This window comes from Glycine max, chromosome 10 (assembly GCF_000004515.6).
Source record: "Glycine max cultivar Williams 82 chromosome 10, Glycine_max_v4.0, whole genome shotgun sequence".
NCBI classification, from domain to species: Eukaryota; Viridiplantae; Streptophyta; class Magnoliopsida; order Fabales; family Fabaceae; genus Glycine; species Glycine max.
Genome location: NC_038246.2, coordinates 8401381 through 8426223, shown reverse-complemented (window position 1 = coordinate 8426223; position 24843 = coordinate 8401381). Strand labels below are relative to the sequence as shown.

Genomic DNA, 24843 nt, shown 5'->3' with positions numbered 1-24843 from the left:
TTTTTCCTTTTCCATAGGTATCTACTTTTGAAGGTAGTTCTATTCAAAGTATGCTCAGGCACTAAATGTGGACACTCTTCCCAATAAGGATTGAACCGTTGGTTTGTTGCGTTGTAAGGGATTAGTCTCTTTTGTTAGACCCCACCACTTATTGGTGTCTTATTTTAAAAATTTATTCTAATTAGAAATTAGGAATTTACTATTCTCAATTTTCAAATGCATTTATTTATAAATACCTATCAAATGCAGCATGTTGATGACTCTTGAATATCTTGACAAAAGAAATAAATTATTGCCAAAATTTATTGTACTTCCATAATTTAATCGAATTATGTATTTTATTTTCTTATTTTTATTATAAATTAATATTGTATTGTTATATTAACCCTAACATATCATTCTTTGATTAACATGTTCTTAGTTCGGGTGGAATTAAACTTGGATCTCTTAAGTAAGTTTTTGGATTTGAGCTTGATGGATAGAAAATATGATTTATAAAATAGATCTTAAAAGTGGGTACATCACACCTATAAGATGTTGATAAAAAAAAAACTTAAATATGTTTGAGATTCTTAATATATATCTTATTTTTGTTTAGAGTCTCATATGATTTTTTGTTTTGTTTTGAGTCTCAGATATATTAAAAATTTTATTGAGTTCCTTCCGTAGTTAAGTGATGATATGACATTAGTTCAACGAGAGACTCAAAACAAAAAATTAAATATATATCAAGGACCTAAAAGTTATTTTTATATGTATTATATTAAGGACTTGTCTTTTATGTGTTAATAGATGAATGTTATAAGAGTATTTAATATATCTAATTAATGTTTTGAATTATTTCAAAAGACATGTGTGCATTTAATATCTTTTGTGGGTTAAAGAACGCATGCAGTGAGAGTAGTAAATATGCTTAATTAAATGCTTTAAGTTATTTAAAAAAATACGTGTGAACACTCAATTTTGTTCGAATAAATAAAATAAAATATAAAATTAAAAAATCAGAGTTAAAAAATAATATAAAATAATATTTTTTTAATAGACCAAAAAAATATTTTTTTATTTTGTATCTGTGATCCAATTCAAAAAATTATGAAAAAATTTTACAAATGAGTAACAATTGATGTAACAAAAAAATTATAAAAGCTTTTTATCAAATACTACTCTCATTCATGCAGACTTTAAATGCAGAAGCAATCTTTTATTCTCTTCATGTGCACATTCCCATTTCCATTCACACCCCAACAAGCCTCACGCATCCTCTCTTTCTAAAATAACTCACTTTCTAAAAAATCTCACGTTCACGCATATTGACTCACTTGATTCTCTCATTCTTTCTTTAAAAAAGTTAGGTATAATTACTATTTGAGTAAACTATTTTTTTAGGTTAAATTTAGTCATTTTATGTTTAAAAGTTTTAATTTCATTTCTTAATTTATTTATTGAGTTCAATTTCATCCCTTTATTTTTGAAAGAGTGAATTAGATCCTTTATTTTTTTAAATGATTTTAATCTGGTCTCATTTAAAACTAAATTTGATCTAATTTTTTAAAATTGTTTGGAGCTTATGGAAGAAAAATATGACCAAATTAAATTCATTTTTAAAAAAAAATAATAAACTTAACTGAACATTTTAAAGATAAAATAATTAAATGGAACTAATTAATAAATAAATTAAATGATTAAAATAATCTTTTAAAAATAAGATGACAAAATTAAATTTTAAAGAAAGTAAATTAGAGGATAAAATAATAATTAAACCAAAAAGTTATGTAACAGACTCACCACATTATGCACATTTTAACATTAACGTGAAACTCTCATTTTTCTTCCATTTTTCACAAAAAAGGCTCAATTAGCACTCTTTCTGACTTCACATTTCTCTTACTCACTTGACGTGTTTTGTTATCTAACGGAATCGACACTTCAACACATAAACACAAATGATACTTTCTTTTTTCAAGGACTCATAACATAAACACTCTAATACAATTTTTGCTATCTTATTTTATCATATTCGAAACTTTGATCCTTTGTTTTAAAATAAAAATATTTGATTTTTTATTTCAGAAAATATATAATTTTAATTCAACCCTCAAATTTAATTACATTTATTTATTTTATTTTATTAATTAATTAAATTGTTTCTTAATGATATTTTAAATGAATATGTTAAATCTAGGTTTAATTTGATCAAAATAAAAAAATAAAATGTAAATCAAATTGGGGATTGTAACAAAATTATGAATTTTTTAAAATAAAAATTAAATATTTTTATCTTAAAATAAATAAATCAAAATTATAAATTAAAGGTATATTTAAGGATAAAATAAAATTAGGTACACAACACCCACAATCATTCACGCTTTACCAAACACTCACACACAACCCCCAGTGGACATTTCCCCTGGTATTATATTGATGCCACTGGGTTTGAAAGGGTGGACACCTATCTTCACAAAAATCGGGCTAATGAATTTGATAAGCATGTCATCATAGAAATGTTGATGTATATTGTAATTTAGTTAATTAGTTAGGAGTTAGTTAGTGATTCATTTTGAAGTTAGTTTGACAACTATGAAGTTTGTTATAGCTATATCGTAGTGTGTATAAAAATAATAGTAATCATCAATGAGAAGGATGAGAGTGTAGAATTTTTTTTCAGAATTCTAAGTCCCCTCTATTTTCTCTCAATCAATTCCTTCAGCATCTTCTCTTATTCTCTAACATAGAGTGACAGTGAGTGCATAGTGTGAGTGCGCTAGAACTTTATTGTTTCAACAAACTGGTATTCAGAGCTGAGGTTCAAGATCCCTGGATACCGAAATTGAGATGGCTTCCTCAAATGGAATTTTTCCGACATCTATGCCTGTTCTCATAGGCAAGAACTATGATGATTGATGTGCTTAAATGAAGGTAATCTTTCGATTTCAAGATGTGACAGAAGTGGTGCAAGAAGGGGTTCAAGAATCTGAAAAGAACCCAACTGATGCATAGAAGGTGGCTCACTGTGATTTGATGAAAAGAGATGCAAAGACATTGTTCATTATTCATCAATGTGTAGATGCAGATAATTTCCAGAAAATTAGATCGGCTGATACTGCAAAGAAGGCATGGGATACTCTAGAGAAATCCTATGCAGGGGATAGCAAACTCAAGAAGGTGAAGTTGCAGACCTTGAGAAGGCAGTATGAACTTCTACAAATGAGTGATCAAGAAAGCATTGGCGAGTTCTTTTCTCGAATCTTGGCAATTACAAATCAAATGAATGCTTATGGTGACAAGCAATCAGACTTGGGGATCATTGACAAGGTATTAAGAACCTTGACACCAAGATTCGATCATATAGTGGTGCCAATTGAGCAAGGCTAGGATCTTGAAGAAATGAAGATTGAAGAACTGTAAGGAATACTTGAAGCTCAAGAGATGAGGCTCAATGAAAGAAATTCACAAAGATCAACTGAGCAAGCTATGCAAGCCCAAACAACCAAAGGGAACAACTATGATGTGGTAAGAATAAGAAGGGAAAAGAAAAGTGGAAGAACAATAAGTGGAAGGGGTCAGGTGAGAGCTCCGGCAGTTCTAGAAATCATAACTAGAATGAAGAAAATGACAAGAAAAGTGGAGGGAATCACAAAGTGGGCAAGAAAAAATTCAACAAGAAAGGGATTCAGTATTATAACTGTCAGAAATAGGGACATTTTGCATATGAATGCAGAAATAAAAGGGTTCCCAGAAATGTAGATGAGGCTCAATAGGCACAAGATGAGGATTTTGACTCTGATAAAGTGTTACTAATGGCAACTACAAACTCAGAAGAAGACAGTGTTAATCTGTGGTATCTTGACACATGTTGTTCCAATCACATGACTGGACATAGAGAGTGGTTTGTAAACATTGATGATAAGGTAAAGAGCAAGATCAAGTTTGCAGATAACAGTTTTGTAACTGCAAAAGGCATTGGAAAGGTGATGATTCAGAGGAAGGATGGACAACACTCATTTATCAATGATGTGCTATATGTTCCCAATATGAAGAATAATTTACTGAGTTTGGGAAAGTTGTTAGAAAAGGGCTACTCAATACAGATGGAGGATAGTCAACTGAAGATGTTTGATAGCAATAAGAGGTTGATTCTAAAGGCCTCTTTGTCAAGAAACAAAACATTCAAGATTGGAATTCAGATTGCAGAATTTCAATGCTTGGCTGCTTCTATAAGTGATGAAAGCTGGATGTGACATCACGGGTTTGGTCATCTAAATTTCTGGAGTTTAAGTGAATTTAAAAGTAAGAAAATGGTTCATGGTCTCCCTTAAATTGAGATACCAAAACAGTTGTGTGTTGAGTGTTGTGTGTCAAAGCAACCAAGGAATTCTTTCAAGTTAGAAATTCCAATCAGATCCAAAAGAAAGCTTGAAGTGATCTATTCTGATGTGTGTGGTCCTTTTGAAGTGAAATCCCTTGGAGGTAACAATTACTTTGTGTTTGTGTCATTCATTGATGAATTTACTAGAAAAATGGGGATCTACCCCATTAAGCAGAAAAGTGAAGTGTTTAACATCTTTAAGAAGTTTAAGATGTTGAGTGAAAAGCAGAGTGATAAGGTAATTAAAGTGCTTAGAACAGATGGAGGTGGTGAGTATAACTCACATGAATTTCAAGTATTTTGTGATGAAGAGGGAATAATTCATGAAGTGACATCTCCCTATACACCTCAACATAATGGTGTTTCTGAGAGAAGAAACAAAACCATTCTGAATATGACCAGAAGCATGATGAAAGGGAAGGGAATGCCTTATTACTTCTGGGGAGAGACAACTTCTACTGTTGTGTATATTCTAAACAGATGTCCCACTAAAAGATTGCAAGGATACACACCTAAAACACACAAGCACATCCCTTCCTTTGTGTTCAGATGCCTTACAACAAGAGACTCTCAGTCTCTTAGCCCTTTGATCAGAAAGAGAGGAAGAATAAATGATCTCTCTTGAAAGAGATAGATGTTACAATGAAGTGCTTAATTCCTTATTGAATGTCACAAGTGTTTGGCCAAGGAATTGTGAAGATAAGATGATTTGTATTTGAGAGGATAAGAACTTTGCACTCAGTGAAAAACTCTCTTAATCATTTGAGAGGATAAAACTTTTTGGGCAATCAAAAACTCTCTTAATCTCTTGAGAGGATATAACTTTCTGGGTAATGAAAACTCTCATCATCTTTTGAGAGAATAAGACATTTTTGGACAAGCAAAACTCTCATAATCTTTTGAGAGGATAAAACATTTTGATCAAGCAAAACTCTCTACACATTTCGTTCCCAAGTCACACATATATATAGGCCTTTGATGGTCATTCAAAATTCAAATGAAAAGATGTGACTGTTGGGAATATTTTTGAAAACCCTTACTGGTAATCGATTACCATATTGGTGTAATCGATTACACAGTTACTTTTGAAGAGTTATGACTCTTCACTTTGAAATTTGAATTTTTTTTAAGACTGATAATCAATTACCAATACATTGTAATCGATTACACAACTTTGAAATTTAAATTCAAATTTCTTATGGTTGTTTTAAAAACGTTCCAAATAACTGGTAATTGATTACAAGCCATGTGTAATTGATTACATACTTTCTAAAACATTTAAAAACTTTAAAAGCTTTTCAGAAAACATTTTGGCCACTGGTAATCGATTACTAGAGAGAAAACTTTAAAATCATTTGTTTTGAAAGAAAAATAACTTAGCCAAATCTTTGTGCTTTCAAATCTATCTTATAAATCTAACTTAAGAATCTATCTAGTCAATCTAACTTGAATATCTTGTATTGCTTGATGCTTACTTGAATTATCCATGAAGACAAATCTTTCTTGAAATCAAAATCTTCTTGAGTTGTCTTGGATATGCTTTACTATTGGCATCATCAAAATCATCTTGAAGCTTTTCTTTTACAACTGACAATGGTGAAAGAAAGGTGATTGTGAAACTTGAAGACAAAAAAAGTGAAGATGATGTGCCATCAGGTGGAGAGCAACTCAGAAGGTCACAAAGAGGGAGACAAGTACCACAAACACTCAAAGAGTATGAATTGTATCCTGATACAGAAATCATTGCAGAAGGGGATTTTGTGCACTTTTCTCTACTTGATGAATCATAACCAATGAGTCATGATGAAGCCTCACAAAGTTCACATTGGATAGCAGCTATGGAAGAAGAATTGAGATCAATTAAGAAGAACCAGACTTAGGAGTTAGTCCACTTACCTCAAGGAAAAAGACCAATTGATGTGAAGTGGGTCTATAAGACTAAAGTAAAGCCTAATGGAGATGTATCCAAGTATAAGGCAAGATTAGTAGCAAGGGGATTTCTGCAGAAACATGGCTTGGACTACAATGAGGTTTTCACTCCAGTTGCAAGACTTAAAACTGTTAGGCTCATTGTGGCAGTTGCTAGCAACAGAAACTGGTCTCTATATCAACTTGATGTGAAGCCAACATTTTTGAATGGGTCACTTGAAGAAGAAGTCTACATAACTCAACCACCTGGTTATGCAGTGGCAGGTCAAGATGATAAAGTTTACAAGTTGAATAAGGCATTATATGGCCTTAAGCAGGCTCCTAGAGCCTAGAATATGAGAATTGATAGCTTCATAGTCCAGCAGAATTTCACCAAGTGCACTATTGAGCATGGAGTTTATGTTAGAAACATAGATTCTGGTGAGTTTTTGATAATATGTCTTTATGTAGATGATTTACTAGTGATTGGCAGTAGTAAAAAAGATATGAGAGTGTTCAAAGGAAGAATAATGGAAGAATTTGAAATGTCTGATCTTGCTGAGTTATCATACTTCCTGGGTATTGAATTTGTTTCCACTAGCAAAGGGATTTTCATGCATCAAAAGAAGTATGCAGAAGAAATTTTGAAGAGGTTCAATATGATGGAGTGCAATTCTATGATCACACCAACTGAAACTGGAATTAAGCTGCAAATAGATGGGGATGAGAAAGAAGTTGATCCTACCTTGTACAAGCAAATTGTAGGCTCACTGAGGTACATATGTAACACCAGGCTTGACATTGCTTATTGTGTTGGGTTGATAAGCAGGTTTATGGAGAAACCAAAGACACCTCACTTCCTAGCAGCAAAGAGGATTCTAAGGTATGTGAAAGGAACATTGGATCTTGGCATTTTATATCCTTACAGTCAGAAGAATATAGAAGGAGAAGTTATTGGTTATAGTGATTCAGATTGGTGTGGTGATAAGGATGATAGGAAAAGCACTACTGGGTATGTTTTCAAATTTTGAACAACACCAATCTCTTGGTGCTCAAAGAAGCAAAGTGTAGATGCTTTGTCAACATGTGAAGCAGAATATATTGTTGCTGCTACGGCAGCTTGTCAAGCTTTATGGCTGGAAGCTTTAATGGAAGAACTGAACTTGAGAGATTGCAGTCCTATGAGGTTGTTGATTGATAACAAATCAACAATTGATGTAGGCAAACATCCTGTGGCACATGGTAGGAGTAAACATATTGAAACCAAGTTTCATTTCTTGCATGATCAAGTAAGTAAGGAGAAGCTTGAATTGGAGTTTTGTAGGTCTGAAGATCAACTTGCAGATATACTAAGCCATTGAAGTCTATCAAGTTCAAGGAATTGAGAGACAAGTTAGGAGTGACATCCTTGACAAATCTGAATTAAGGAGGGATGTTGATGTATGTTGTAATTCAGTTAGTTAGTGATTCATTTTGAAGTTAGTTTGATAGCTATGAAGTTTGTTATAAATACATGTGCAGTATGTATAAAAATAATAGTGATCATCAATGAGAAGGATGAGAGTGTAGAAGTTTTTTCAGAATTCTAAGTCCCCTCTATTTTCTCTCAATCAATTCGTTCATCATCTTCTTATTTTTCTAACATAGAGTGATAGTGAGTGCGTGAGAACTTTATTGTTCCAACAAAAAAAACACCGATGTAGGAAAACTACAAGAAGAAGTTTAAATACAATAATTTGTGTACAAAAGCTAAAATCTTTTAGCAATTCTACAACAATGCCCTTCGGCACAAGGTTGGGTCCAAGGATGCTTTATTAGAAGCTCACATATTTGTGCTATTTGACTTGGTGGAAGGTATCTATTTCAACTTGCCTCGCGCCATTTATATGAATATAGCCAAAAATTTCATAGGCCATGGGGAGATTGAGGACATTTCATATGTTGCCTTGCTCAACGAAAAGGGACCATTTCATAGCCAAAGGAGCATGCAAGGTGGTCCAACATGTGTTTAGACCCACCAATGTTTCAAGGAAAAACCTAGGCTTTGACATGAAGCACAAGCCTGAGGTGCAAAGGACTGACTGAACCTGAGGAGCAAAAAGAAAAGGAAGAGCTAGCTAAGCGTCCAAAGCCTCCTATTGCCAAATAAGAGGAGACTATCGACTTCTTCGACCTTGAGAAGAAAGTCCTGAAGATATGGAAGATTGAAGGCCAATCAAATTAAATATTAAAATAAAGTTTCAATTCCTACATTTATTAATGTGACACAATAGAATCTTTTGTAAATTTCTTTAATGAAAAATGACTTATCACTAATGTCATTACCGTCACCACCAATACTACAATATTGTTATCACCAATGTGCACATCATTATTGTTGATACCACCATGGTAGTAACTATTACGACCATCACTATTGTCATTGTTATCTCTACAATTATTATTGTTTCTACAAATGTCACCAAAACAACCACCATTGATGTTGTTGAAGGTGGTAAGGGTGTAGGAGAGGGTGTGAGAAAGGCAATGAAGAATGGTGGAAGGATGGAGATTGAAGGAAGAAAGAAGCTTAAGATAAAATAGGGAAAAGAAAAAAAGTTTAAAGGTAGACAATGTGGAATTGTGGATACATAAATAATTAAGCATTTATTTTATTTTAATATGTAATTTAAAAATTATTTTTTTCTATATGCTAATGTTATTTTTTATTTAATTTAGTCTTTATAAATTATATTTATTTTGATTTACATCTTGTAAATTAATGATGACATTATAATGACATCATCAAGTGATGACATAACATTTATTTCATTATCTTTATATTTTTGTAATGAAGATTAATGGCAAATACGGAAAATAAAACATATATAATTTATAATGACAAACTATAAAAATAAATTAAAAGGATAAAAACAAAAAAATGTTAAAGTTGTATGAATGAAAAATATATTTAAGTGAAAAATTTAATTAATATTTCATAATTGACATGTAGTAAAAGCAAAGTAGATTGTAATTTATCGACAACGAAATTCACAAATATGTGTGATTAACGACCTTGTAGCTCACTGTAGCATACCCATTATAGTAGAAAGAATTCTTGTAGTGATTGTGGATTTTTGTACCAAAATAAATCCAATGCACCAAAATTAACAAATCACTCATTGGCTAAGGAAGAAGATCCTATACGTTTCTAAAAAAAATTATATGTAAAAATTGAATATAATATCAGAAAATTTATTATTATGTTTTATCAACTGAGATAAATCTCTTAATTAAATATTTTTTCTATTATATAGTCAAATATTTTAAAAGTATGAATTGTAATAAGGATATATACGAATGAGTTGCGTAAAAAAAAGATACGAATGAGTCAACTCCAATATTGAATATTTAAAGTTAAAATAAAAATAAAACTTGAGCTCAATACATATAACTTGTTTCATGTAAAAAAAATTAACATGAACCAAAAATGAGATAGAACCTTTTTTTAGAGCAAAAAAAAAAATGCATATAACCTGTTTATGATTTGATTATCTTTTTAGTTATTTTTTTAAGAAAAATGTTTATGGGTTTCATATTTGATAAATACCTCATGATAGAAACTGAGATTAAAAAAAAAGTACGAATGTACTATATTATTCTGTGTGCAAGAATAATATAATTTAAAATTAATTCAACATTTTAATTTATCCCAAAAGAAAATAAAAATCTGCGGGTCCAGGTCACTCTGCCACCAATAAAGTTTAACACGCAGGGTCCCTCTTAACCTCACATGCAAAAATAAATTGTGACCACCCTTCCTCTTTTTCACTTCCTCTCATCTCACTCTCACTGCTCCATCCCCATAAAACCCTCTTTCCATTCCCACTTCCCACAAACTTTCTCACACTTTCTCACAACACACAAAACATTATTATTATTACCACATTAGCAGCAGAAATGTCTAGTTCCAGAAAAAAACTGGTTCTGAACACTGTGTCCGTGAGCCTGGGCTGCGGCAGCTGCCGAAGACCCAGGCTCCTACGGCACATATTCCACCCGAAGCAGAGGCCCAAGAAGCCCGCGGGCCAAGTCCACGGGCTTCATTGGGACGATACCACGACGAGCAGCACCACTACCAACGCCTCCACCGCCGCCACATTCTCGCCCTGTTACGCCGAGGCCTCGGCGCAGTTCAGCGACTTCGCCGAGACCGCGAAGGCGTTTGGGCGAGGCGTGGCGGTGGAGAAGGACTCTGATGATCCATACCTGGACTTCAGGCACTCTATGCTGCAGATGATACTGGAGAACGAGATATACTCCAAGGAAGATCTCAGGGAGCTTCTCAACTGTTTTCTTCAGCTCAATTCACCAGACCACCATGGGGTGATAGTGAGAGCCTTCACTGAGATCTGGAATGGAGTTTTCTCAGTGAGGAGGAGGTCTGGTTCTTCCACTGGGTTCCACCTTAACCGTAAGTCACGTGACTTCTAGGTGCCTGCACGTGGCTCACATATTGTAACGTAGTTTAATCTTTTTGGACAAAAGGAAAATAAGAAGTTTTACCTGTTAAAATCAATTTATGTACTTTTTTGTCAAGAAATTAAGAAAAATAGTTTCTATAAAAAAAGTTAAGTGCATACATTGATTTTAATTTGAGAGAAAACTTAACTATTTAATTTCTTATTTTCTTTTGGTACGAGTACTTAGGTAGGAATATATAGTCAACTATATGTAAGTTTAGCTCTTACTAAGTTGCTAACGTTGGGGCGCATTTAGATCATCCGAACGAACAGAGGAAGCTCTGTTTTTACTTTTGTAAGAGTAGCAAACATTATCCTGCAATCAATCTAGTGGATGAGATCTTTTAACTTTTTTTTTTTGTTTGTTTAACATGATCTATAGCAGAATCTCATGGTCCAACCAATACAACATGCATGGTTAAGAGATGTAAATTCCTCGGACAAATGACACTCCGACATAAATTTGTAGCAATTCATACAATGTAAAAGAGTAATAGAAAGAAAAGAGCAGAAAGTGGGAGATAAAATAGGTAATGTAATGGAAAATGGGAAAAAATGAATTATAAAAAAAAAAAGTGTTGTTAGAGTTTGTCGTATGTGTGTCATTATCAGCTCCTTTTATTCGGAGCAACGCATGCATGTTCCTCACTCTTCTTTACACTTTGTTTTGATGATGAATGAAATAGGAAGAAAAAACAAGAAGAAAATAATAAGAGAAACAGAAATGACGGAATCGGAATAAGAAAAATGCTTATTAGGAATTAGGATGGATACAAATAATAAGAAGGTAAAAAAAGATATACGTTTTTAAATGAATGAAAGAGATAAATAAATTATTTAAAAATATAAATCTGGTTCAAATGTTTTCTAAAAAAACGTTATATTATATTAATATAAAATTATTTTCATAATGTGTTTTTGAGAAATTAAATTTAGCCCAAATGTTATATTATGCTCTAAAAAAAGTTAACCCCTTTTGTATGTTGTGGGAGAAAACTTTTCACGTGTATTTCACAATAATTTTTTTCCCTTTCTAATTAATAATGAAAAATAATATTTTTTCCCTTTTGTATGTTGTGAGAGAAAACTTCTCACTTTATTCTTTTAATTAAATCGTGATTTTATTTATTTATACATAAATTATTTTGATTTGAACTTGTAAATCATAATAATTATATTTTTGCAAAATAAATTTTTTTGATTTAATCAGTATAAAAACTAAAAATTACAACAATTATATCATATTGTATAACTTAACTTATTTTTATACTGATGTTTGAAAAATATAACTTAATTAATATTAAATTAATTTAAAAATATTAAAAATTATCATATTTTTTATACATTAAAAAACTTTTTAAAGATTAAATTTATTATTTACTTTTCTCTTCCTTTGTCCTTTTTAGTAAGCACTGTGCCACTGTGCGTGCCTGTGGCCGTGTGAAGCAGCGAATCCATTGCGTCTGGCCACTCGTGAGTTCAGGTTTTGGCGTAGGGATTTGGTCAAAAATGGTTGCCAGCTTTCCAGGTTTTGAGTGGCAACACAACGGTGGGAAAATATAGGCATTGGGATTTGAATTACAATAATATGAATGGTCCAAGTGCGGAGACAGAAGGTTTTATTGCCTTTCAATGAGATGAGAATAGAAATTTTTTGATGCATTTCCCAATGTTGGTATTAATCGTTGGCTACTCCGTACTCTTTGTTTTTAGTTTACTTGCCAGTTGTGTGAATCAATTTTTTCTTGTAGCCATTGAAGTACTCTATTGTTTTTCCTTTTGTTTATGCATTTCCACACTCTTTGTGCTACAGTACATGCATTTAGTTCTTCTTTGTATTTACTTGGGGCATTGATAGTGTGACTGCCAGCATCTCTATTTGGATTTACAACCTCTGAGGGAGGTAGGTTCCAATCGTTGATCATGGTCAGCTAGCATTTATATCTCACAGAGAACACGGTAATTTTCTATTGAAATGAAATTAGGTTTATTAAAATATCTCTTACTCTAGATCTTCACAATAGAAAAAACAAAAACAAAATCTTTGAAGCAGTTTACTTTTACAGAAGGTACAGGATGATGTAACATCATTTTTATAAATCTCTTCTACGGCTGAGAAATATCTTTTTTTTTTTCAAGAGAAAAATGAGAAGAGACTCAAGTAACATCTGATTTATATATTTAAAAAAATAAGAGAAGACTTTCATAGGAAAAACTCATTGTGTAATTTATTGATTTAAAAAATATATAATGGGACTATGTAAATGCTCTTTATATAGAGCGAACAATTTTCTAACAGCTAATACTATTAACAATTCTATGAAAAACAATTCTACTCAAGTCGACCAAAACAATTATAAATGAAAAAAAAATTATTCTAAATATTTAATATAATTGTATATTCAAAATTTAAATTTAAAATCACTAATTAAGCATAAATAATTTTGTATTGTTGATCTACGGGTTTGATGTTGGTGTGAAATATGTCATAGAACATATTTTTCAAGCATTTGGGATCCAGATTCAGAATGAAACAATAAAAAATTGTATTTTTAATTAGTTTATAGGGTGTTATCTAATACTGTGTTTAAGTTAAAAAGAATCTGATAAGCCTGGATGTAGGAAGGGTTCATTTTGCTCATAAGTTATGAATTTCTAGCGAGTGTAAATACCTAAGGTGGAATCAAGCACGAATCTTTCAAAGACAAGACGATTCAAGAGAAAAGAAAAATATTTTTTCTTTTTGTTACATGGTCCAGATTGATAAACTGAAAGGGGAAAATGCATAGGTGCGGATTTTCAGCTGCAGTTTTCAGTGAGTTCAATCTTCAAATGACAAAAGAAAACCCACATAAAGATGTGCTTTCAATCTCTCTGTCTCACTTTGTACTCTAAAACAAGATTCAGGATCAGAAGATGGATTTAAATGTGGCCTACTTTCAAGGGATAGTCAACTCTATAGCAGGGCACCTTCATGGTAGTGGAAACATAGTGGACCATTATTCAAAACAAAATCTAGAACATAACTTTGGGATAAAGATATGTAACTAAATTAGCAAGTTTTCCAACTCAGCCTTGTCAAATAGTATTAGCTGTGCAGAGAAACATGTTCATATTTTCTATAGCATATGTTGAAATTTGGCAATTATGATTGTCAAATAATCAAAATGTCCTACTTGTGAATAATTGAACTTAAACTCCCTAAGAAAAACATGTAGGTTCTATCTCACAGAAACATTATTGAAGTTGAGAAGTGGAGAAGAGGAATTAAGTATTGGAAAAAAAGACATAGTGACAATCTTTATCCGGTCACCAAATTCTTTTGGTAGTGGGGAACATCTTTGTACTTGTGTAGGCCAGAGTTAACATGATTTGTTACCTGAGCTGAATGTAAAGTTGTGTTATGACTTATCACAAACAACTCTTTCTAAGAAAAGTTAGACAGAAAGATGTTGATCTTGTTTTCACAAGAAAAGCAAACTGGCTTCTGATGTATCTATGCAATGAGTTGGATTTTGGATTTAATCTTTAATTATTAATAATTATTAATTGACCAGGAACCTTAATCTTTATCAATACCTTAATCCTTTTTAATAGGTTGACCAATTGTGTACTAATGCCTGTTACTTCTTGTATAATAGTATACTGCATCATTTTACATGTGTGTAGCCTGTTGGCCAGAGTTGAAAGAAATAGTGAGAGAATTGGCACACACTTTCTTAAGATATATTTCAATCAACTTTAACTTTATTTATTAATTGACTAGGAACCTTAATCTTTATCAAGAATTTAATCTTTGTAAATAGGTTGATCAATTGTGTACTGATGGCTCTTAGAACTTTTTTTTTATCCCAATGCTTTTTTTTTAATCTTTGTAGGATAGAGATAACATGATTTGTTACATGAGCTAAAAGTAAAGAAGGGTTAAGACTTACAAAGAGGGTTTTTTTCCCTATCTACACTATTTATCTCCAAATAATTCTCAATGTATACTAGTTTTCAATTTAATTCATGAGCTACACTATCTTTTGAGAAATCCTATTTTCAGAACCTCTTCCCACCTTCTTTTTTTCAATGTTATTTTATTAAATTTAAAAATGCTATAATTAAATAAAATGATAATAATTAATTAATAGTCTTAAAATAAATAAAAAAGGAAAAGTGATTAAAAAAATAGATTGATTAAAAGCATAGTGAATATATAGTTACTACATCTCAATTATATTATATGAAGAAATTAAAACACTCAAATAATGGAAAATACTAACCATTAGAGAGACAAACATAATAAAACGAAAATAACGGAACATACTAACAGTAACAATTGAAACATGAAAATGATGAAACTAATGATGGTTTGAAAGATGTTCTCTAGCGGACATGTATTCTTCCATTTGAATCATTCTAGCGAGTTGTTCATCATGCGCAACATCTGCATTGATTATTACAACATGTTGATCGGTTATTAGGGCTGGTTGGGTTGCTGGTTTGCTAAAAATAACTAAAATTTCTATCGGACAAAAACGCTTCCAATAGTTGGATTATGCTAACATCTTTAACATATCTTCATTGTTTTTTTAACTTTGTTATTTCATATTGGATTAATTTTTCTAAATATTTTGTATGGTTTGGCTGTCGAAAAAACAATTGCCTAACCACTTGTGATTTGTGAATTTCATAAGGGAGAACCCTTAGAGGCACAACTTGCTTGATGACATCCTTGAGTGTTTCGATGATGCACCCCGAAGGAATTTCAAATATTATTGGGTTTGTTCCAATGAATGAGTAACCCAAAAAACTGCCTTGTTGTGGTATCCTCCACTTGACATTCTAATATAGCATTGCATCATGAGTAGGAGTGATGGTGGATCGAAGTGGGTTGAGTATACCATCAGGTGTTCTGTTGATGGTACATAATAATTCTATAGGGTCAACAAGCAGGTATTACTCGTTGCATGTTAACATTGTACAAACATCATCCTATCAATTGTAGAGAATGAAAAAAAAAGATTGTTGACCTGCATCTATGGATGGTTATCGGTAATCGATTTCATGTACAAATTGGTCATTGGTTAGCCGAAGGATGTTATGCATTCTACTCTTTAGTGTCTCAAAAGAACACTCATTAGGAACTCACATTGATATTGGAGTAGGATATTGAAAATAAACACCTGTTTGGTTGTGTTTGAATGGTCCATTTGGAAAGATGAATGCTAATTTCTAGTTAGCAATAGTTTGAGTGCTTATTTCTCCCAAGAATGCCATAATATTGAGATTGAATTTCGTTTGTGAAGGTATATTGTGTGGAAGTGTGTGGTTATATTGAGGGTGTTTGGTGATATTTATAGTTGTTTGAATATTTATCCCATTGATGCGTATTGGATTCTCATAAGGTTAGAATTGTCTTTTTGATAGAGGTTGGTCTGGAATCCAATATTAATTGAGACATGTCATTATTCCAACTTTGCTTTTTATTGATATGGTGCATAGTATTGTCAATTTCGACTGTGACTTTATCCTGCTACCTGGTGTACCAATCCATTATTATTTTTAGACTTTAAATTTAAATTGTGAGTTATCAATTCAATGTCAATTTTGTCGGTGAAGCATCTATTTTTTTATCAGAGATTTGGGTAAATTGCAAAGTGTTATCAATTTTGAATGTCATTTTACTCTGTTACATGGTGCACTAGATGTCTATTATTACTTCCAGACTTTAAATTTAAATTGTGAGTTGTCGCTTCAATGTTTGTTTTCTATAAATAATAAAGACTTGATTAATTCGCATAGACTTATCAATTTCAAGTGTCTGTGTTTTAAGGAGTTGTCATTTTTTGTTATTTTCATTGTTAACATAAACTGAAATAAATGATTTTTTTCATTAAGTAAAGTAAGTACTACAAATAACAACAACGGAACGAACTAGGCAATGCAAACTCATAGTGACATAATGTTAAAGCACTAAACACCAACATAACATACCACGAGAAAACCTCAAAGCAGAAACAACTAACACATGGATCATCCCTAGATTACCAACCTCATTTGATTACTGGTTCGTTGGAAGGAAACATGTTACATCCTTCCAGCCCAGAAAAGGAGTCACTATCGCTATCGTGATCTTTGACCCAACAATCTACACTGCGTTCGTATTCATTTAATAGGTCATCAAGATTGGAGGTTGAGTCATGTTGGTTGTTTGGTGGGTTATTGTTGTTACAAATTATGACAAATAACTCCATAAATGATAGTGTTGGGTTGTTGTAAAAAATGTTGAACATTTGTCCAACATCATGATCATGTCTCAGAATAAAACATGTGTACATATATGATTGTGCTAGCTCAAATATAGGGCATCGAAAGTGGAGATGTTGGATATGTTGGTGTTGTTCAATGTTTATTTTTGTTGAACAAGTTCAAATAATTGTGTAAGGGTTATGACCTTGTTGACCATAAAAGTTTTTGCATTGTTACTAATGAAGGTGGGATCCTCATTTGTGTTACAGATTTGGTCATTGTAGTAAACGCAAAAATATGCAGTTGGGTGAGACATAGTGGTAAGGGTTCAGATGAATATTTGAAAGTTATAAGAATGTCTTCTACCACTAGTGATATTTATAGAATTTGTCGGTTGCGTGTAGGTGAGTGCATGTGAGCTTGTCAGCACATGTCCTCGAGATGCGATAAGGGTCAATGTGGCGAGCAGTAATAATAAAAAAAACAACTTGAATTGTTCGCACAAGCTTTTGTATGTTGTGTGTCGGTGTTCTGCGATCACATGCACGGGTAATTGGCATGTAAACCTGACCAACTCATGACCTTGAGATGCGATAAGGGTCAGTCTGGTAACAAACGATTTTTAAATTCAAAATTATTGGAATGGTTCATAAACTATAAATACGAGATCGAAAACATTTTTTTGGATGTTTAAGTAATAATTTGAGATCCTTCTTGACCAAACTATTACACGATATTTTTTTTTTTACGTGAAAACTATAAAATAAATTTAGCACAAATATTTTTAATGTATTGAAATAAATTTTATAAATTCCATAAGATGGTCACTTAAACAAAGTTTTAAGGGTTCAAAACATTTTTTATTTTTATTTTTTACCATTAATGTGAGGTTCTTCTCAATGAAATTGTTATATGATATATATTTTTTTATTCTTTGACGTAAAAACTATGAAATAAATTTGTCACATATATTTTTAATGTATTTGAGATAAGTTTTATAAATTGCATAACATGGTCACTTAAATATATTTTTAAGGGTCGAAAACATAGGTTTTTTTTTACTATTAATTTGATGTCCTTCTTGATGAAACTGTTACACAATATTTTTTTTATTCTTTGATGTGAAAAATATGAAATAAATTTTCCACAGATATTTTTAATATATTAGAAATAAATTTTATAAATTACATAACATGGTCACTTAAACATAACACAAAATGGCATGGTCACCTTAACATAATTTTGAGAACTACATTAGAAGGGTACTTAAACATGATAGCTCTCATTATCACAACATTTTATACTTTAATGACCAAAATGATGACCAGTCCCACAAGGCAGTGAATGTCGATTACGTTGTAGATTTCTTCTCTCTTGTATCACTGATTCTTCTTTATGATGATGATGTTGTTGTTCTGTCTCAAGGTTTTCACTGTGGGTTGCTACAGCTGAAGAACTTTGTCCTTGCTCTCCTAACGAGTATGGTACATGACTTTACGAGAAGTATATTGACACATTATTGATAGCTACAACACAAGATGCTGCTAACCATATCTTCCTGATTGCTTATGCCATTGTAAAAGGGGAGACAACTTCAGCGCGGGGGTTCTTCCTAAAGAATTTGATTGTGGTGAATATCAGGTTAAACACTTTCTCATGTAATGACTGCCCTATAAATTTGTTAATGTTGTTCCCATGAACTATGTGTTACCGCTATTTACTTTACAGAACATGTTGCACATCTACGACAACTCTTTTGGTTTACTGTCACACAAATTAATGTGGCAAGAATATAAAGGAGATCAATGTGGAACGAAGAACGAAGAAATTGAACGAAGAAATATGAAAGAGGAGTGCAAAGGGTCGTCCGATTTTGAATCACATTCCCACTAAAAGAACGAAGAAATTGAACGGGATACCAGAAAAAAATGTAAAATTTGCCGGCAACAAGGTCATAACAGAAAAAATTGTCCCAACATACCTTCGTCTTCTGCTTTTCCTTAGGTAAATATTATTGTTCATGTAGTTTATTTATGATGTATTCTGGTATAAATAAATTATTAAACCAAAAATGTTATAATTTTTTTAAAATTAAATAATATAAATAAAAAAATATTTTTTAAATTAAATTTAATAAAATAACATTTAAAAAAAACCAATAAGAAGTCGGGTTGCCCAACCCAACTTCTTAACTAAAAAAAATAAAGAAAGGAAGGTGGGGAAGTTGGATCCTAAAAACAGGACTTCTCAAAAATAGCGTAGTTCGGGCATTAAATTGAGAACTAGTGTACATTGGGAATTATTTGTAGAGTAGTATATATAGGGGGAAAAACCTCTTTTTTTCTCATTTCTACCCTTATCTCTTTCTAGTGAGAATCTTAACCGAAAATCATAATCTACAACTACAAAATCTAAAAACCATGATGCAATTAAACAATTTCCAATTGAATCAATTAGTTTTCAAGAATGGATCTCAAACTTTTCATGAAAAAACGTAATCTATAGAATCAACAATTGTTAACATATTTGAAGTAATTCATGAAAACCCCATATTGCGCTCATCTTGTAGATCTAAGTTTAGTGAGATCTTTTGCAAGCACGCATAGATTGTTACACTAATGTTTTTGATGGAGCTTCCTTTTCAAGCCTAAACCACCATTAGCATTTTCCTTTGAAGGATGAATAGGGGCGTCGTGGAGAAGAAATGGTGGCCGGCGTTGTGATATCTTCGACGAAAAACTCAAATCCCACAAAAAAAAAACACATCTAGGCTTCCCATGTACGCGATGTTGTCACTCGCCACTTCTAGCAATAGTATCGGAAAGGTATTTCATGGCCACGGTCTCCTCCGATAGTCACAATGTAACACCTCAAATTCTTTTTTTGAAATATAGCTTTAAAATTTATTAAATAATATAATTTGCAGAATACGCGTCATTAAATATAATTTTTATTTCTAGGTTGATAAAACATCTCAATATTTTTTGGGGGAAAAGAAGAATCACGTACACACACACACATTATGCTTGATTAAAGCATGTACGTATAATTAAAATGCTCATGAATAAAGGATATTGTCAAAATGTGTTATCTATTTAAAATCCATTTCAAAATTTGTTGTCGTTTTTCTTTCATCCTCACATGGCGCTATAATAAAGTACAACTTATAAAGAATTAACTTGCACAAAATTAATGATGATAAAGTGAAAGAAATACGCAATCATACATATTGAACCTCAATGGCCCTTAAGACAGGTACATAGATGTACCGAAATAATTTCAATTGTTTGCAGAAAGATAAAATATCAATTGCCCCTCACATTATTACACAATATTACCAAGAGGATTAAAACAATAAAATATCATGACACTGAATATAGAAATCTTCCCATCCCACATATACCTAAAAAAGGGGAAACAATCCTACACTCCGAACAGTCACTACTCAAGACCCTCAAACTACCTAGGGCAAAGTCATATCCTCAAAAGGGTCACTCTTGTCTCCCGAGGAATCTCATTCCTCATCGAACGAAACCATCTCTTCCCCGAATCTCTTTAACGCAAACACCCTAGTAGAAAGCAATCTCAAATGGTGTGAGATCCTCATTTTCAATAAAATCTCCCACATCCTCATAGACTTTGATGGTCGTATCCTGGTAGAAGGTAGATCTAGTGGCCCTCCCATTAGCATCATTCTCAAAGAAGTGTCGCACGAACCACAGTGGGTTGTCTAGCCGCTCAAATCCAAAGTAGGCATGGTAGATGATAATATGGTGAATGTCGCATCAAGGAGTATGCTCGAAAGGAATGTGATACATAGTGAGTGCCTCTATGGTGATGGGTGGTATTCGGGGCTCATCTAACAACAAAAAGTGGCGTCGAATGTAAGCAAAGTGCACGAGGACGTGCGTCTCTTTCTCTTATGTATAACTATAGTTGTATCTACTGATGCACATGAACATCCTTTGTAGATGTTCCATGACCTACTCCTGAAAAGTTTTTAGTTGTAGGGGTGAGTCCTTGGCTCCTCAAATGCCACAAAAAACAAATAAAACCATAGTATTCATTGGTTGTCTAAGCAAACAACACTCTCGCATCCTAAGCGCATAACTATCCCACTTATTTCACAATAGGACCCAACCATTACCACCAAGACTCTCAGGTCATGATGGTCTTACACTTTTATGTGGATGACAGTTGAGAGTGATCGCCATATACAGATACATTGTACATCGATCCCCAACTCCTAACTTAAAAAGAATAGTCTTAGAACTATTCAGGAATAACAAAGTGAGGCCTCTGAGCTCCCTGCACCAAATGACTGTACCAAATGCCAGTAGTCACCACTCGCTAATTTTCTTAGGTCCCATGAACCTCTCTGCCCACTACACCCCAGTGTATCTCTATCCATCATCCATTTTCTCAATGCAACCTCATCATTCACATATGGCATAGACGCTTCAGTTCCTTACTCTTTTTTTGGTCATCTCGCTCTTGTCGCCACATCGTGTGTGTAGCCCTCGTGCCACATATGACAAACATATTCAAACATTAACACAACAAGAAATAGAGGCGAGGATCAAGCATACATACTATTCTCAAGAAATCAATCTCAATCTCTCAAGTAATAAAAAAAACATGTAACACGTTGATTAATGGACAACATAACGGCTAAAAATACAACCAACCAGCATCTATAACAAACAATTTGCCGAGGGTGGGACACCCCTAAACCTAACCCAAAGCAATAATAAATAGATAATCAATAAATATGGCAAAATATAAATTTCACACATCACTAATAGAATTTGTTGGAGTTCGCACTCTCATGATCTTACTCAGATTCAGTGGCTATCCTAGGATTGCGGGCCAAAATAAAAATTCACATGCCATAGATAAATAGTTTCAAAGTTCACACTCTCATGATCTTATTCATTCAAAACAATATTCATTTAGAAATAAATGTTCAGCATGCTCAATCATGTTATCCAAAAATACAAAACACAAAGCGCTCAATTCTAGTGATTTTTTCAGTCTAAGTCTATTATCTTGTAATTTTGCCAGAATCTATTCTTAACACTCCTTACTTCTTTCCCAAGGTTCTCTATGTTCTAACTCCATTTTTAAGCTTAAAATTACTAAATTAATTCATTTGATACTCGAAATTCCCCTATTGTTCAGATTTACCAAATTTCATTCCTAAACTTTAATCGGATTTTCTAGGTACTCTGAAAATTGGTTTTTCCTAAACCTTATGTGTTACCTTACATTTTCATACCAAGAAGAAATCATTTTTGAGTTTAACAATTCCAGAAAACAGCTCACACAGCAGTATCAACTAGGTCAAATTCGTGCCCAAATTATAGCTTCCTAAAATTCTCTTTGACTTGTTTTACTCACCACTTTCTCTAGAAGATTCTAATTTAGATGCACCTTAAGTCTAACCCTAGGTTTTAATACCCAAAGAAATCATTTTTGGCATCAAAATTTCAAGAAAAATAGCTTAGCATATAGTTCCAAGATAGGGCAGCAAGCACGAAAATTTCAAGAACACCACAACTACATTTTTGAAGCTCAGTTTCCATGCATGACATGGTTAGGATTCAAAGATTGGAGAGAGACCCCCTTACCTCTTGTAGTCTCCACGTAAAAGAGAAGGGTACAACCAAAGATGGAGTTCTCTTGAGTCAAAAACAAGCTTCAACAAAACTCAAAAACATGAGAGAAAATTCAAGTGATGAAGAAGAATGAGCAAGGCTAGAGTGAAGGGTGAACTTGTTTACCATCACTTTTAGGCTTCAAGGTTTCTAGACCAGCCCTCAGTAGCAAGAAGGAGAAGAAGTTTGTTGCTCTAAACTCCCCTAGAAGCTGACATGAGAATGAGAGGAAAGGGAAAGGTTTTGGGGTTAATGAAGCTTGTAAGTGTGCTTAAGGCTTTGGTCCAATGGATTAAGGTGTTGGCTTATCTTAATCACTAAATTATGGCTCATGGATGACTCTTGGAAGCTCATGGAAACCAAGTACATCAAACCCACAATTAGTATGGTTTCCTTTTGAATTTTCTACTAAAAATGGTTAAAGTAGAGTTTTGCCAAAAATGAGTATTCTTTTTTTTTTACCAAAACTAGTAAATTCTATCTTAAACACCTTGATTACTGTGCTAATCTCCCTAGGATTCCATATAACCATAGTGAATCTCACACAGAGATCACTTTCACACAGAGCTAAATTACACTATCATTTAATGTACAACACAATTTTTTTATAAAAGGAATTTTCGTTTAGGCAGTTTTCATATCTCTATCAAGTTAGACTAAACAAATTATTTAAATATAAACATATATAGCACGAAAAATATGCACTTAAATTATATAGAGAATGATTAAATCACAGAGGCACAACATTAAATTACACAATACAAATTTTCATTGTCTAGCTCATCATAGTGTCACTTTGCAAAGTGTAACAAAATAAATTAAGAAGAAAATTTCAGGATGTTACACACAATATCAACCACGTCTTCCTCTATCACCTCCACGATGGCACAAACTTCACCCTTAAACTCTGGCTAAACAATGTGATGTTAAAGTTGCTTAAGCCATAGAAGTTGTCATTGTCACTAGATCTCCGTGGTTATGTTGTTGTCATCACCGGATCTCCGGGGGGATGTCATTGTCGTCTGTCGTCGTCGAATCTAAGGGAAGATGTTACCGTTGTCACCTATGATTAATGTGACTAAAAATTATATAAAAAGAATCCCCTACCGTTGAGACTAGTTTATCACATTCAATCCGTGACTTTCATTTTTACAAGCTTGTATCCAATGACCGAAAATTCTTTTGCTTTTAACTAGCACACGCTACAATAGCCTTTAATAGCAGTTCCACGTTCAAATTTGCTATTGTAGATCTTCTCTTTAATGTTGTTTCCATAAGTAATGATTGTAGGTTTTTTTTTTAACCGTTATTAATGCTCACTTTTAGCATTGTGATTAAACAATATCGAAAAATTATTTATTATCTTTTTTCTAATTTTATCCATCTCTCCATACATATTTAATAAATTATTCTCAAATTTTAAAGTTATTTTAAGTTTTAACCAATTTAGTTTTTCCAAAATTTATTAATAGAATCCACACATTAATCCAAACTAGTTTAGTTGACTACTTAGGTAACGTTGTTATAAACTCCTTAATCCTACTATTGCAATTTTTTAGAATAGGCTATTTTCTTCTTTTTCAAATATTGGGTAATAATAAATAGTCCTTATAGCAGGCTTTTCATTGATTTTCTTAGATATTAGGAGAGTTTTTAATTCCTTAATCCTTATACATGTTATCATTATTTGAAAGAGGAATAGTAACCATACATTCTCACAGTGCCACTCTAATATAATACTACCTCTAGTCCATAGCAAAGATCACTCTCTAAATAATCTCTAGATTATTTAGAGAGTGATTAATTGGTTATTCTTTTAGTCCATAGCAATTGTTTTCTAAAATTTGAAATTAGTGGTTTTAATTTATAGTGACCTATTTTTCCATTCGGCCCCAAATGTAAGCCCAATCGGCAACAGCTTTCACAAAAAAAAAAAAAATAGAAAATGACAGACAGAAACAGAATAAGTGGTACACAAAATTGGCACTGTTTAGATGGGAATTTTTAATCAATGATTCTTTGACCAAAAAAAAAATGGTAGAAAGCTGGTTAGATACTTCAGCAGAGGAAATTTAGTTTTGGAAAGTGAAAGCCTCATCCATAGGCCATAGCATAGGTCACCGTCCGAGGTGCTTGAAAGATCACTCTCTAATCTCTATATTTTTCTTACAAA

The 24843-nt window shown here is 32.5% G+C and overlaps 3 protein-coding genes across 3 annotated transcripts; all 3 read left to right on the top strand.

The window, feature by feature from the left end:
- The first annotated feature begins 3797 nt into the window (after positions 1-3797).
- On the top strand, positions 3798-4238 carry LOC102661311 (uncharacterized). Its single transcript, XM_006589797.1, has one exon. It carries the CDS (start codon positions 3798-3800, stop codon positions 4236-4238), a length of 441 nt encoding a protein of 146 aa, XP_006589860.1.
- A 2392-nt stretch (positions 4239-6630) lies between these two features.
- Positions 6631-7472, top strand: LOC106794732 (uncharacterized mitochondrial protein AtMg00810-like). The gene is made up of 2 exons (XM_014762613.1): positions 6631-7286; positions 7394-7472. The coding sequence occupies exons 1-2, from the start codon at positions 6631-6633 to the stop codon at positions 7470-7472; spliced, it is 735 nt and encodes a 244-aa protein (XP_014618099.1).
- A 2594-nt stretch (positions 7473-10066) lies between these two features.
- LOC100786450 (transcription repressor OFP6) lies at positions 10067-11124 on the top strand. The gene has a single exon (XM_003535757.5). The coding sequence runs from the start codon at positions 10214-10216 to the stop codon at positions 10745-10747; it is 534 nt and encodes a 177-aa protein (XP_003535805.1). The 5' UTR covers positions 10067-10213; the 3' UTR covers positions 10748-11124.
- The last annotated feature ends 13719 nt before the right edge of the window (positions 11125-24843 follow it).